The 14,475-nt window shown below is 49.0% G+C and overlaps 1 protein-coding gene across 1 annotated transcript in view; it reads left to right on the top strand.

Moving 5' to 3' along the window:
• Window positions 1-14,475, top strand: part of LFNG (LFNG O-fucosylpeptide 3-beta-N-acetylglucosaminyltransferase) — a 30,263-nt gene that overhangs the window by 9,280 nt on the left and 6,508 nt on the right. The window contains exons 2-5 of the mRNA XM_020815883.3: window positions 9,311-9,359; window positions 10,862-10,961; window positions 12,542-12,695; window positions 13,631-13,716. Of these exons, the coding sequence (XP_020671542.3) occupies window positions 9,311-9,359; window positions 10,862-10,961; window positions 12,542-12,695; window positions 13,631-13,716 (389 nt within the window). The remainder of the gene's footprint in view (window positions 1-9,310; window positions 9,360-10,861; window positions 10,962-12,541; window positions 12,696-13,630; window positions 13,717-14,475) is intronic.

Raw genomic sequence — 14,475 nt, 5'->3', positions numbered from 1 at the left:
CAAAGAATGCGTTTGCCTCCAGGGACCATGCATTCCTCGGCAGCTGCGACTCCCAAGTTTTAGCAGCGCCTTGGCTGCAATCCCGGCCCTGGGGAATTACAGCCGGCTGGGGTGCGTGTCCTGTACTCTGCACACGCCCTGTCAACTCCGGTGCGTTTTGTGTACAGTACCAACACGGCTGTGTTTACTGTTTATACTTCAAACAGAGGTGTGGGAGGGGAGGGGGTCCTCCCTGCCCAGCCGGGTTCGATGGCCTGACCTGGCAGGGAAGTAGGAACCGATCCAGTTTGGGCCACTTCTTTGCAACCTTTGTCTGGAGGCTATGCTGTGGGGGAACACAGCTTCACGGACATGTCACAGGAGGCAGCCAGCTCACCTCCCTGCAATTCTGGGGCTAAGAAATGATGGTCCCTTGAATAGCTCTCATCTCTTTCCTCCAGTTCTCCCAAAGGGATAGCAGTTTGATTTCACCCGGATGCAGGGCTTTCTCCTGTACGACTTGGGCATTTCTCGTTTGGTGGGTGCTTAGAGCCCCACACTAAAGATGCTCTGGGTTAAGCACCCTGAACAAGTGACACAGATCCTAGGTTTCTAGCCGATGGAGTCCCAGCCGTTTAGGGGGTGTCGAAGTACTATGATCAATGGTTCAAATGGCCAAGATGAATGGTTCAAAAAGAAACGTAAGAGATCTAGGACAGACGTCTTCTGCATCCTGCGAAGCTTGGCCCTGGAATTTACTGCTTCAGAGGTGGAGATGCAATCCACGCAGATGGCTTTTCAAAGGATGAGATAAATGCAGGGTAGATAAGGCTGTGAAGGGTCCCTACTCATGGTAGCTATATATTACTAGTGTTGTGCTGGTAAGTTTGCAAGTGCTCATCGTGATAAACCCTCAAGCCATCTCCCCCTCCTAAGGAGCAAGTGACAGGAGTTCATATCAAAAAGCAAGGGGTGGGTCTTTTGTAAAGCTAATGGCTCTTAATGGCCTATTCAAGATCAAGCCACTCTCCCATGCTTTGCATTACAGAAGGGTGCAACCGAATGCTCTTAGGAAAATTTGTTTCTCTCCTGTTTATTCTGAGAATTGCCATAAAGCTCAGAGGAAACAAGGACCTTTGAGGGGCCTGGTGGATGGAGGCCATAGTCCTCACCGCTCAGAAAGGCCTGGAGTGGCCACCATGCAGGCCTGGGCTCTTTTCTACTCTACCAGAATCAGAGACAGGATGCCTCGGAATGCTAGTGGATGCATAACAATCCCATCTCAGACCTATGGGGAAGGGGGATGTTTGTAAATCCAGGATTCTCCAATTCCTGCTTCTGCTGCAGAGTTGCTTGGCGGATGGAAAGAGCTATCTAGCGAATGTTCATCGTTGTGAGATTTAGGCTCTTAGCCTTGTAGAGGAGGAGGAGAGAATGGCCAGGATCCGTGCAAGTCCTTTGCCTGGTATGTGGCTGGACGCACGGGTGGCTTCCCACAGGGCGCGGGATGCTGGACGTTGGTCCTTCTAAGCTGGACATTCAGGAGGTGGGCAGCGTATGGCACAAGGCCCTCGGCGTCCCAGGGCTGGTTATTAAATCTAACAGCCCTACAAATCTGAGGGAGAGAGTCTTCCTGTTACTCAACAGCACGAGGGTAGAGAGAAGGGAGGGAGGGAGGCAGGAGGTTGGGCGTTCATGTCTTTTGCAAATGCCTTCTGTCTTGCCTGATCCTTGGCGAGACCAGATCACGTACCATCTGATCCCTCAGGGATCCCTATAGCTCTGTCCAGGGCAAAGAAGAGGGTTCGTTAGGCTCCACTGCACCTTCCACCAGCACCAGCCTGGGCGAGGGAGGATGGGAGTTGTGATCCGCAGAACACTCTCCCCCCCCCCCCGTCTGTACCAGGACCAAAGTCCCTTCCCCGGTCCTGCGTTTGGAGAAGCAAAATTGGCTGCCACCGAACGGGCCTTGGCAGCTGTCTGTTTTTGACACAGAGGCTGGGTTCAAATTCTGTATTTTGGTAAGCGTTCCTGTTTGGAACAGCTGTTCCGACCTCTTCTTCTTTCCACTGCTTCTTTTCTTTTCTTCCTCCCACGGTTTTCAGATTCATTTGCATTTCCAGCTGTCTGGGAAACGAGTCTGAAATGGAGCACTCCATTCGGGGGGGGGATTTCAAAAGGGCAAATAGATATGTAGATAATAAGTCATTTGAGTTCATAGAGATTAGCCTTCCCCCTTCCTAGTGGTAAAGGTATCTTCCTAATACCTGCATATGTTAACACGCCAAATACGGCATTCTTCACTCTGTTATCACAACAGCCCTGCAAGGGAGACAAGGCTGAGAGGGAGCGATCCGGAGCAAGTATTTCTCTTTAAAACAGTCCTGAGCGTTGGCTCTATTTGGGCGATAACGCCACTGTGCCCACACACAGGGCTGTTTGCAAATTGCATCAGAAACCCCAAACGCCGGAGCCAAGAACATTAAAGGCCGCCCCTGGACAATCGGCTGTCGGAACCCGAAGCAAAGTGAACAAATAAACATCAGGCTTGCCCAAATATTTATTTTTCCATCCGCGTGCTTGTTCTTGAATGCTTTCTTCCAAACCCGACAAATATTTGAGGTTAGGGAGAATGGAAATCCTTCTGCAATGGGCTGGGAAGGGCGGGATGTGCCACAGGGGCACAGGGTGCGGATCCTGCCCGCCTGCATATATGTGAATCCCAACGTCTGTGTTTCCCCTGCTTTGTAAGTCATGAGTTCGAATGCCGTCAAGATGCCCGAGAGCAGCCATACAGCCAGGCTCTGCTTGAAATCCTTTCACGCCTCCTGCCAAGGGGACTCCCGTGTCGTTGTCCTTTTTGCCAACGAGTGAAACAGAACACAGAGAAGTGTCTGAAGGGAGCAGCGGAGACACGGAGGGGTGTCAAGGGGATGGGGCACTGGGCTCTCTGGACGCCCTCCTTCGTCTCCTGCCATTGCACCGAGCTGGCCGAGAGAAATCGGGGTTTTATTGCGAAATGCAAGAGTTGTGCCGTTCTTCTTCCAAGGATGATCATGGGAGGCAATTGTGTGGATCAAGGGGTCATGAGGTTAATGGCATCACACAGAATCTGCTCCAGTTCCCTAAACTGGAAGCATTGTCTGTGCAGAAGTGGGTGGAAGGGAAGGTTTTGTGGTTTTTTTTTGCAAAGGCCAGTTCGCCCCTGCTTTTGCAGGTCAGGTTTCAAGCAATGTGAGATGTGACAGCCAAGAGCAAGAGATGGAAAAACCATCTCCTCCCCACCCTCCCCGCCTCAGCTTTTACAGCCACCCTGAGCCCAGTTACTCCCTAGCAGGGAAGGGAGGGGGGGGGTCTCCTTGCCAGGGACCCCAGGGGAACTTTTCTCAAAAGCAGAGAACTTGGCCTTCTTTGCTGCCGGGAAGAGGAAGTGAGTCACTGGCGAAAAGAGAACTTAGACAAAAGGGAAGTAAGGGCTCACGTCATCTGACTAACTGGCATTGGGGGTGGTGGGGGTTCTCCACCATCAGTGCTTCACCAGGTGTAGAACCGACGTGCCCTCCGGTCTGTTCTAAATTGCGGGAGGTTGCCTTGATTTCCAGCTACCAACTTGTGTTTCTCTTGCCTTTTAAGCTGTCTTTAAAAGAAGAAACGGATGGGAATTTAATCTATGTATTCCTATAGCGGTTCTTCATACGATGCATTAAATCTTTGGAGAAGTGTACACAGATGCTGGTGCAATGTGAGTGCATGAGCGTTCAAGCACCCCTTTGGGACGTTGCCCATTCCAGCAAGGAGAGGCACGGCGGGACACCGAATGCCTGACCTCTGGCACCGTAGCCCAGGCGCCCAACTCACGGAGCTGGGAAGTGCGAAAGCCTGTTTTGGCCTTTCCCGGCTCTGTGCCATCCGGGCATGTTGGAGTGCAAGTCCCATCATCCCCGTTCAGTGTGGTTATGCTAGTGAAGAAGGATGGGACATGTAGTCCCAGTTCATAAGGAGGTTGCTTTCCTAGGGAAATCTGATCATGGGATAGAGGGTGCCTGGTGTGCGTGCCGGGATGCTCTCAACCAGAAGAAATGGTCCTTTATTTCTGAATCCGGGCCGTTCCAGTAACTGAAAACAAAACACAGAGAGTGAGCAGAGAAAAAGACTCCAGCCAAATATACGGTGTGGTATAGTGATTAAGTGCTATCAGAAATTTAGGAGTTTTAGTCCTTATTGAGCCACAAAGCTTTATGGGTGGATCTCCTTCTGTCAGCATAATCTACCTGAGGATGGGCAGGAATTCGGATTTTTCATTCCGGAGCATGAAAAGAATGATAAAAAGAGCTCTTATTTTTATTTGGTGGGGGAGGAACTTGGAGTAGCTATTAAATGGACTGAGCTGCTGGCCGGATTACCAGGGCCCGTTCATGGCAGGAACGAGGGTGCAGACAGAGTGGGTTATAAGTAGACACACACACACACACCCGTCCCCCCATATCTCCTTGTAAGATTTGCTCCACAACCCCCCTCTCAAGAACCTAAAAGGGGCAACCAAGGCATTGTTCTGGCTTTTATTCTTGTGGGTGTCCGCTATTGTTTTCTAAGACTTTTGGCATCCTGTGTTTCTTTAAATTGCAGCCTTCAGAAACAATGAAGTTTCCTGCGTGTCCCCAGGCCAGGGTCCTCCGGGGAGGGTAGCCACTGAGGAAGCCAAGAGGAAAGAAAACCCCTTTTTTTTCTGAGTTTCTTTTTAAAAACTTGCTTGGCAGGAGTCGGGAAGAAAAGTAACACCACATCCTGCAGTTGAGATGTCTCTTCGGGAGAGAGACCATGTCGCTCGGCACCGTACCTGTTTTGCATGCCGGAAGATGGCTTGTCCCATAAAATGATGGCAGGAGATAGCAAATGATCTGTTGCTTAAATGAGCAAATTCGCAACTGGGCAGCAGCTTCCTGATGCTTCGGATAGGGACCTGTGTGTCACTTGTGTGCATCCTTTGATCAGGTTCTGTAAGGCCTTCTCTGAGCAGGGTGTGTGACCGCTACAGAGTACCTCTGAACATACACAGAGGGCCTGCATGACTCCAGAGTAGCTACTGCCAGCTTTCCTGCACTCCTGTGTTGGAATTCGTAGCTTCTTGAAACGTCTGACTCCAGTAACTATGCCTTCTACTTGAAACCTCTCTGGTTAGGGCAACGCCACAGGTTCCCAGTTTGCTAGCCTTTCGCTAAACCAGTTTCATTTCAGACGATGCTTCCTGAAAATCAGCGAGATCGTAAGACGTGAAGAATTTTCTCCGTTAATTTCACTGGAATTTAAGTTTGGTAAATTCTGTAGGGAAGTTGAGTACAAAGCAAGTGGCCCATTATTTTAAGTGCAAAACATTTCAAAAGTGTTACTTTTAAAATGTGAACCCGTGTTGCACAGTGTTTAGTGCTGGATTACAAATGAGACCTGGGTTCAAATCCCCACTTGACCGTGGCCAGCCACAGTCTCCCAACCTAACCGACCTCACAATGTTGCAGGGGAGGAGAAAGTAGAGAGGAAGCGAGGCACGTGTCGCCACTCAGAGCTCATGAGCGGAAAGATGGGATGTAAAGCGAAATAATGGGCTGGCTAGATAGCTCAGTGGTTGAGGTCTCTGGCTGCGGAGCCAGCGGGTTGGGAGTTCGATTCCCCCACGGGGATTGCCTCTCGGGAGAAGAGCCAGCCTGTGCAGCCTTGGGCAAGCTGTACAGTCCCAGGGCACGCGCGCACACACACCCTCCCCAGAAGAAGGGAAAGGTGAACTGCCTCTGAATATGCTCAAAGACACCGAAAAGCATTGTCGTAAATCAGAATTGACGGCATGTTGGTATTATCATTATTAATGAAATACAGTGGACCCTCTACTTACGGAATTAATCCGTATTGGAACAGTGGCTGCAAGTCGAAAAGTCTGTAGGTCGAATCTCCGTTGACCTACAATGCATTGAAAACCGATTAATCCCATAACCGGCGGTTTTTATTCTATTTTTGTTACATTTTGGTTTTTTTCTGGTCTGTAAGTCGATTCTCCGGCTGCAAGTCGAATCTAAATTTTGTGGCCAGAGAAGTCTGTAACTCGAAAAGTCTGTAAGTCGAGCCGTCTGTAAGTCGAGGGTCCACTGTAATGTATGAATGCAACTGCAGTTGCTGGTTAACAGGAGTAGCCAAAAAAATATCACTAGAAGTTGGAGATCTCCCAGGGTTCGAGTGGTTCTCACAAATTGTGTGAAGCGGCCTTCGGATCCGTCCACGGCGACTCCCCCAGAGATTGGTGCCTTGTACAGTCCCATCCCCCCCCCTCGATTCGTGCTTGTGCGGGAACAGCTCAGCAAAAGAGGCAACACTGGTTCACGGTGCCCCCCCTTCCTTTACTCTTGGCTTTGGGGAGGGCCGTGCTCGGTCCATGCGGCGCACAGTAGAACACAGATTTGTGCCTCCTTTAGAGACAGAAAAGGGAAAATTTCCTGTATATAAGGAATGAGTCCATCTGAGAGAGAGATTGTTTGGATTTTAATTGAATTTCCTGGCTAGATTCCTGCAGGGAGGCAGGAAAAGCGTGGGCGGCGCAGGCAACCTGCGGAGGCGAGATTGTTGCTCCGAGAGGTGACACCACCAGGGTTTGCGGACAGGCTGTACCCTTCCTGCCCGGGCGGTGGGGAGACAAGCCGAGAGGCCGCGATTTTCCGGCGCTCGCTTTCAGTAGCTTTACAGAGGCACTTCCTGTTCAAAAGAGACAGCAGAATATTTCTCTCTCCCCCCCACCCACCCACCCACCACCCTGCTTCCCGAGGGGGAACTGGTGCATTATCTTTCTTCCCGACCCAACTCCACGCCTCCCAGGGTGCAAGATCAGCGTTTGTGGCCTGTTTGGGATGAACTGTTTCAATGCAGCCCAGCAATAAATAAGCAAACAAGAGAAGGAGAAGGGGTGTGTGGTGGTCTCCTTTGGCCTATTTATAGCAAGGAAATGATTAGCTCAAAGGCTATTTTCGGATAGAAGTAAAGGCACAGTTGTTAGGAGAGCGCCCGCTGATCTAATAGAATCAACATTTTCTGTATGGGGGCAGTGGGGGGGGGGGAATGAAAGTTGCAAACAAATTCCAACCATTTTTTCCCCTCTCCTCTTCCCATCCTGCTTCCTTTTCTGCACTTCTGCATTCCAGAAGGATTGTCTAAACTGCAGCCACAGGCCCTGAGCCCTTCTCTTCTCTTGAATCATTTTGTATACCTGGTGTCTTCCTCCCCCATCACTTCTGTTGCAATAATATGCTTCCCCTGGGAGGGAGGGAGCAAGTGGAACCTTATCCCTTAAAAAAGGGAGCTTAGGGACTAGCACCTTGTTTTTTAAAGTCAAAATTAAATTTTCATTTTTTTTAAAAAAAAAGCCCAGGCTGAAATTAGCCCCAATCCGTCCTCCTCTTGTTTTCCTTTTCATTTGCTCAGGACTTGCCCGCGGCAGCTTTTAGGAAGAGAAACCTGCTTTTTAAAAAAATGTAAATAAATGAGAAAATAGAAGCTGAAACGGTCTGGAGCGTTTGAATCCTGTCTGGGCTGTGCACGCTCCCTCTGCTTTGTTTCCAGGACTCCTGGAGGGGCTCTGCCCTTCCCAGCTATGCCCGCGCGTGTGTGTGTGTGTGTGTGTGACACTCCAGTAATTAAAACCCAAGTTGTTTTCTCCTGCTCTCTTCCCGGCTCTGCCCAGTTAACCAGCCCAGCTGTATGCTAATCGAGGGCAAACACAGTTTCGGCTTCCCCGGGCTTGCCTTAAGTTGGCTGCTGGAAGCTATTGTTTGCCAGGGTTCAGTGGCGGCCCCCTACCCGCAGCTCCTCCGTCCTGGGCAGAGGGGTCCAAAAGCGGGACTGAGTGGAGATAGTTGAGCTTGGAGCATCTCTCCTTCCCTTTTCTTTTTCCGAGAGGTTCTGGCAGCTGGCTGGAAGAGTTTTCCTTCCCTCGGCCTTTCTTCTCCTCCTCCTCCTCCTGCCTTTGTTTACTATGTTCCTGAGTTGGAAATCATCATCCTACTCCTACTCCTCTCCCTCCCAAAAGCAAGCTGCGCCTGGCTGCCACCCCTAGAGACGAGCGCCAGATGCCAGGAATTACCTATGTAAATAAGAGAGTGCAGCCAGGCAGGTGGCTGGCATCCGAGGACGGGGCGGGGTGGTGCTCGCTCCCTTGGCGCGGGTACAGGTGGCCGTTGGAGGTGGCCTGGCTGCCGACAGGAGGGGTGCTTCCCCGCCCGTCCCCGGTTGCTTTTGCTGCTGTTGAAAATAGCATCTTGCTTGAAACTCTTAGCAGCTGCCCGCCAGAGTTGACCCTCTTGAGCTCTATGAGTCGAAGGCTCGAGAGCCGCTTCCCGCTTTCCTATTGACTCTTGAAAGGGCAGTTCCATTTGCCATGGGAAGGAAAGAGGTGACAGAAGGCTGGGAAACATGGAGTTTAGTCTCATCACAACAATCCCGCTGCCTGATGGTCTCCGGAGAAGTTGGGTCAGAACTGCCAGTATCCCTTGCTTCTAATCCCAGAGATTTTGGGAACTCTTTATTCCGAGTATGGAGCAAGCTAGCGTAGGCTTAGAAGAAGCTGTGGGGGTGGTGGGGGTGTCTCTGGTTTTGCATTCAGATCAATGCTAATTATTGTTAACACGGAGATGGATTAAACCAGGTCACAACAAGAATGTACCATAACACACTCAGTTATTCGTGGCCACTTTAAAACAAGGAAACCTGTTTAAAATGGGATATCCATGATGCTGAGTTCTAAATGTAACAAATAGGATCCCTTAACTAGAGATATAAAATTTCCCAAAAAAAATAGTAATCAATTTTTCTGGGAGGGGGGGATGGTCTCCCTGTTCTTTTCCTGGAAAAATGAAAAAAAAAAAAACCACAGGAAAATGTTCTGGAAAAATTGGAAATTTTCAGAAATCGTAAATCTCTACCCTTAATTCATGTTGTGATGTCGTTCCATGGTGAATTTCCTCTCCAGTGGTGGAATGTGGAGACACAAAACTCATGCCAAGACAGCATGATGGTCAGAGTTAAGCAGTGCATTTATATGACACTTTCGGCCCTAGCCGAATCCCAGAACGATGTGGAACATTCATGGTGAAAACGACACCTTTTATGTTTGCAAAGCAGTGATTTAGAATCATGTTGTTTCAACTTCCAGCAAGGGAGGTATCTTTGCAGAAATAACTGGGGACAGACCACGAGGAAGCTGGCTGGAGAAGAGGCTGCTTGATATTTGTTGTGATCATCTGAAAAAAATATTTATTCTTTATTTCCCCCCCCCCCGCTTTTTTTTCCTTCTCTTCAGACATACATCTTCACAGACGGGGAGGACAAAGAGCTCAAGAAGAGGACAGGTGAGCCCCCCAGCTGCAGTTTAGACTGGTGGGGAGGGTGGCTTGCATGCCGGGATGGTGGCCGGAGTTCCCAGGAAAATTGCTGATTAACTTTCTGGAGTGGGAGGGGAGAGGGGGGGACTTACTCAGCGAGTGTTTATTGCGCCCCACTGCCTCCCCTCCCCAGAGATAGGTCAAATCCCTCTATTCTTCTTATGCTAATGCGCTGCATTAATGCCCTGATCTGATTCCCCTCCAGACATCTCCCGGGAGTAACAGGTGGCCAGTGATGGGAAGAGGCCCTCTGAATGGGAGGACAAGCTTTCTCCCCCCTGCCTTTCCCACCCATACCCCCTTCTCCCCTCTTAATTGGGGCTAGGAAGCTCCAGTCTGCCCTGTTATGCCTCCCGTCTTCCCTGGGAATTAACTCTTGGGTTTGACCTGGGGGAAAAAGAAAACTCTCTCTGTGGTCAAACCAGCTAGGGCATCTGAAAGGATGCCCCTTGGCATTTTTTCCCCTAATCTTTAGGTTTTTATCTGAACAGATTGACAGGCATTTTATAGGGTTTACTGGCATTTCTGTTCTTGCGTTTATGGTGTATGCACATTCGTGGGCACAGTGGTCATCCTTGAGCCTCCAAAGTTACTACTGGCACATCGGAAGCTCGTAGGTGGACACTTCATTGGTGATTCCAATTTGAGAGCGGGAGCGGAGGGCGAAATAGTGGTGAATCCGGCCGGGGTTCGATCTGAACTTTACAGGGAGCTATCAAAGGTGCTGAACCTCTTTTGGAGGCAGCGTTCAGCGTTTGGAGAGCTCCTGCGAAGTTCGGACTGAAAACAGGAACGGCTGGATGGTCCCTGTGATCCTGAAGTCAGCAGCCTCTGTGTGGCATGGCAGAAGAGATGGCACATCACACTTGTGCAAAGAAAGGGTAAATGAAAGAGAGAGGGGGAATTCTTAGTACAGTAATTGTTAAGAAAACCCTGTATCCCACCTGGATTATTTCTGGGTCCCACCCGTTGTTTGCTGAGAGCCACTGCTCTGGAGAATATTGCTCTCCTCCAGCTGAGAGCGTCACATTCTCTGCTTAGATATTTGATCCGGTTCCAGAAACAAGGTCAAGAAGGGACTGGAACTCCACGGTGAAGCTACGGGCTTTTGCTTATAGACATTTTGATTCTTGTCATCTCCTATTAAAAGGATTTGGGTGGCAAGATTAGAACATTCCACTGTGTACAGCTGGGAAAGTTCCTGCGAATCAGAGCAGCGACAGGACTGGGGTAAACAGCCCAGCGGGCAAGGTTAGCCTCATGAAGAGACCTTGAAAGCTGGCACATTTTTATGGTGACCTTGACTTGGTTTATTAAGGCATTGATTTGGGAACTTGATATGTTGCTAAGACTGCTGCTATTTCTTGTGCATCTGGGTGGGTGCGTGGGGGGGGGGAGAGTCAGGGTTTCCATGTAGAGTCGAAGAAACTCATACAAGCCAAATCTCTCTTCTTCTCTTTCTCCTTTAGCAAATGTCATCAATACCAACTGTTCTGCAGCCCACAGCCGCCAAGCTCTTTCATGCAAGATGGCGGTGGAGTATGACAAATTCATCGAATCCGGGAGGAAGTAAGTGAGGAAAACGGGATGGAATGGGAGAGATCTTAGGCTGTGACTTAAAAATCCACAACTGCAATTATATTGCACATTTACACCAGAGTTAAGTGTGATATTGAATTGCTGCCCAATGAAGGCGTTGCCTTTTGCATTGCCGGTCACGTGCCAGTTGCATAACCTGCCATGCAGCTAGGAATGTGAGCAGGAACGTGCTACTTAGCAGCAACTTGCTGCTGTGATTTACACCATTACACTTACGTGGGTGTTAAATCACAGTAGGATTCTGGCCAATATTTCTCCTTAGTGTAATCCTTGAGCCAATTAATGGAGGAGCTGTAACTTCGTTACAGAGGACCTGCCTTGTCGACAACAGGTTCAGACCAAAGATCTCCTTGTCAGAAGGGAGAGTGTGCCCGAGATCTGTTCCCAATCAATGTGCAGACAATACTAAACTAAATAGACTAGATTTAAGGCAACATCCTATGTTTCTTCTTCATTCTGAACTCGTCCCACTCAATGTACAAGCTTTTAAAGCAAGCAGAAGTCTTTGGTCTTGGGAGATTCTTGCATTCTTTATAAGATGACCTTCCAACTCATTGCCCCCAAATGTTGACAATTAACTCGCCCTAAACCATTAGTCCTATGCGTGGATGTGTAGCAGTGCGAGTCTCTTGCAGCAGCAGCAACCAAGGAGGTGCTGCTCCAAGACTTTAAATAAAGTAGGTCTCCTAAAAGACCGCCAGGTTTTACTCGATGTAAGCTTTCACAGGCTTTAGCTGGCTCCTTCCGATTCATGGCTTCAGTTGGCAGATGATTATGCAAATACTGAGAGGCTGGGCCGACTGGTCATTTATTTAATCCGTCCCTCGTTCGCACACAGATCAGCACACTGAAGGATGGGAAGCCTTTGTCCAGTGGGGTGTTAAGTGATAAGAGTTTAACCTCTCAGCAGGATCAGAGGAAATAGAAATGCAAGGCAAAAAGACAGGTAGAGGAAATGTCCTAAACAGAGGTGATCAAGCAGAGAATATGAAGGATGAAGAAGCTTGCAGTCCATGGAAGGTCATGATGAATAAAATGTGTTACTTCGGAATCTTGTTGGCTGGGCAGGTCATGCATAAGGTGTGCGCTCTTGGGTGGGCTCTCATCAGGCCCTTGGTTGCGCAATGGGAAATGGGAAAACTTTTTGTGCGATTGCTGTTCTGTCCAAAGCGAAGTCCGACAGGACTTGCATCTTTAAGGTGCCAGAAGACTTTGGGTGGCCTTATCTACAGACCACACAACCAATAGCTGGAATGTCGAAGTGATTCTCTGTGTCTTTTGGGGGTGAAAAGCACTGGCTGCTTTGATCGTTGGGACTAGTGGGTCACATTGCTAGCCCATCTCAAGAATAAGGTTTGCAAGGTGGCAGGTCACCTGTTTTTGTCCTGAGCAGCCCTCTTTATTACCATGGACATTTGGCAACTTCCGGTAGAGGAGAAAACTCTGGTCACGAGCAGAGTCTTGACTGCAGTACTGCAATTTAACGCTGCGCCACAGGGCTCCTGTTATGCTGCATCTAACCCAACTATCTATTGTCGTTATTGCATTAGGTGGTTTTGCCACGTGGATGACGACAATTATGTAAACGTTCGGATGCTCCTCAAGCTGCTCTCCAGCTATCCTCACACCCAGGATATCTACATTGGGAAGCCCAGCCTGGACAGGCCCATCCAGGCTACCGAGAGAATCAGTGAGAACAAGATGGTAAGTGAACTTGCCGAACAGTTGAAGCCCGAGGATATAAAGGAATGGCTTTTTTGGTGTATAAATATTAATCACTGCTTAACTGAATTAATTATGCATACTGTGAAGAAGCCCTTTCTCCAGCTGGGTCTTAACATTCAAGAAGGTTGAACTCTTATTATGCTGGGACCACACATCCTAGGTGGTCTTCAGAAATAACGGGTGGGGTAAAGCTCAGTGGAGCGGATGCACCTGGTTGCTGAGCTAGGAGTTAGAATCCTCTGTTTGCTTCATTGGGAGAGGATCTGAAGGTGAGATTACCCAGAGGCTGTGTGGCTGGTTGGGGTGACTTGCCCTTCCACCTGGGTGGCCTTGGGCGGGCGACACAGTCCCAGAGGACCACCTGGAACAGGGGTGGGTAAGCCACTTCTGAGTACTTTGTAGCTAGAAAAGTAGGGTTGCCTGGGCAAGTTGGAATCAGCTGGGCAACACACAGTAATCACATTAACTGTACGTGGGATACCGTGGCCTAGGGCAAGTCCCAACTGGAGGAGACCCATTGAATGAAAGGGATTTGTATCCACGATCCCCTGCCATTCAGTTGATTCAGTAGGTTTACTCTATTTGGGGCAAGATTTAGCTGTAATGGATCCCATGCATTAGAAGAGCCATCTATGCTATAAGGCCTTCAAAGGACCTCTCAGTCAATTTCTCATTTCAAAGGAAGGCATCCACAGGCAGGAAGCTTAGCCAGGAAGCAGCCCCCGTTTTCAGAATGGATGACACAACTCTTACAGTCCGTTTGAGCTTCAGACATGAGGGCAGGACATGTTAGCTGTATTGTTTTTCCCCATCCAACCAAGAATATTTGCTGGAGCGGAGCATCTAGAAAGTGATGGAAAGAGTAGAAGGGACTGGCATTGAATCTTGTTCTGTGGATTCTTCTCCCTCCCCAGCATCCCGTCCACTTCTGGTTTGCCACGGGTGGGGCTGGTTTCTGCATCAGTCGTGGCCTGGCACTGAAGATGAGCCCTTGGGCCAGGTAAGGACACCATCCGCCGCTGTGATCTGAAGGATGCTTGGTCGTCTGTGGTTGTCCCACCATATACACCTACAGATTCAGGGAGACAATGAATGTCATTCATTCCACAAGTCTGAATTCATTTCAGTGGGTCTGTGCTAGCCATGGGATTCGAGCGATTTTTGTGGGCTATCTGGATGATAAAGTGCATAGTGTAGCATGATCAAATAATTGTGAAGAGTCTTGAAGTTTTAGTGGAATTCAAGAGTTCCACTTTTGTGCAAATGTGTCTATAATGGATCTAGAGAGGCACAGCAGACGCTCTGCCTTTTGAACAAGAGGCTGAGAGAGGAGGAGTGGGAGGAGGAGGAAACCGAGACCGTCTCTTATGGAGAATGAATTCATTCCAAGGGAATGAATTGGTGCAGCTAGATTGCCCCCGGGGTCCCCTTCTCCATGGCCTTAACTTAGATCAGGAGGGATATCTGCACTCTCATTGGGGTCCATGAGAACCATGGTTTGAAGGGGCTTTTGCAAACCACGGTTATTGCTAACCTTGGTTCAATTCAGGGTAGTGGCATCTCTTAACTATAGTAAAGTGGATAGTGGGGGAAAGGAGAAGGACTTTATCATAGAGAGGGAGGAGAGCATGCATTTGCAAAGCAAATTGCCTTAGGTTTCCCTAGCAATAAAACGAAAACCTAAATTGTTGAGTGGAGCAAAGCTGAATGCTCTGACCTTTTAAAATTATGCAAATAAGGGCTGTGGACTGGTTTTCTT

The sequence above is a fragment of the Pogona vitticeps genome, chromosome 13 (genome assembly GCF_051106095.1).
Source record: "Pogona vitticeps strain Pit_001003342236 chromosome 13, PviZW2.1, whole genome shotgun sequence".
Lineage (NCBI taxonomy): Eukaryota > Metazoa > Chordata > Lepidosauria > Squamata > Agamidae > Pogona > Pogona vitticeps.
Note: the sequence above shows the minus strand (reverse complement) of the source record. Positions and strands in the feature narration are given on the sequence as shown.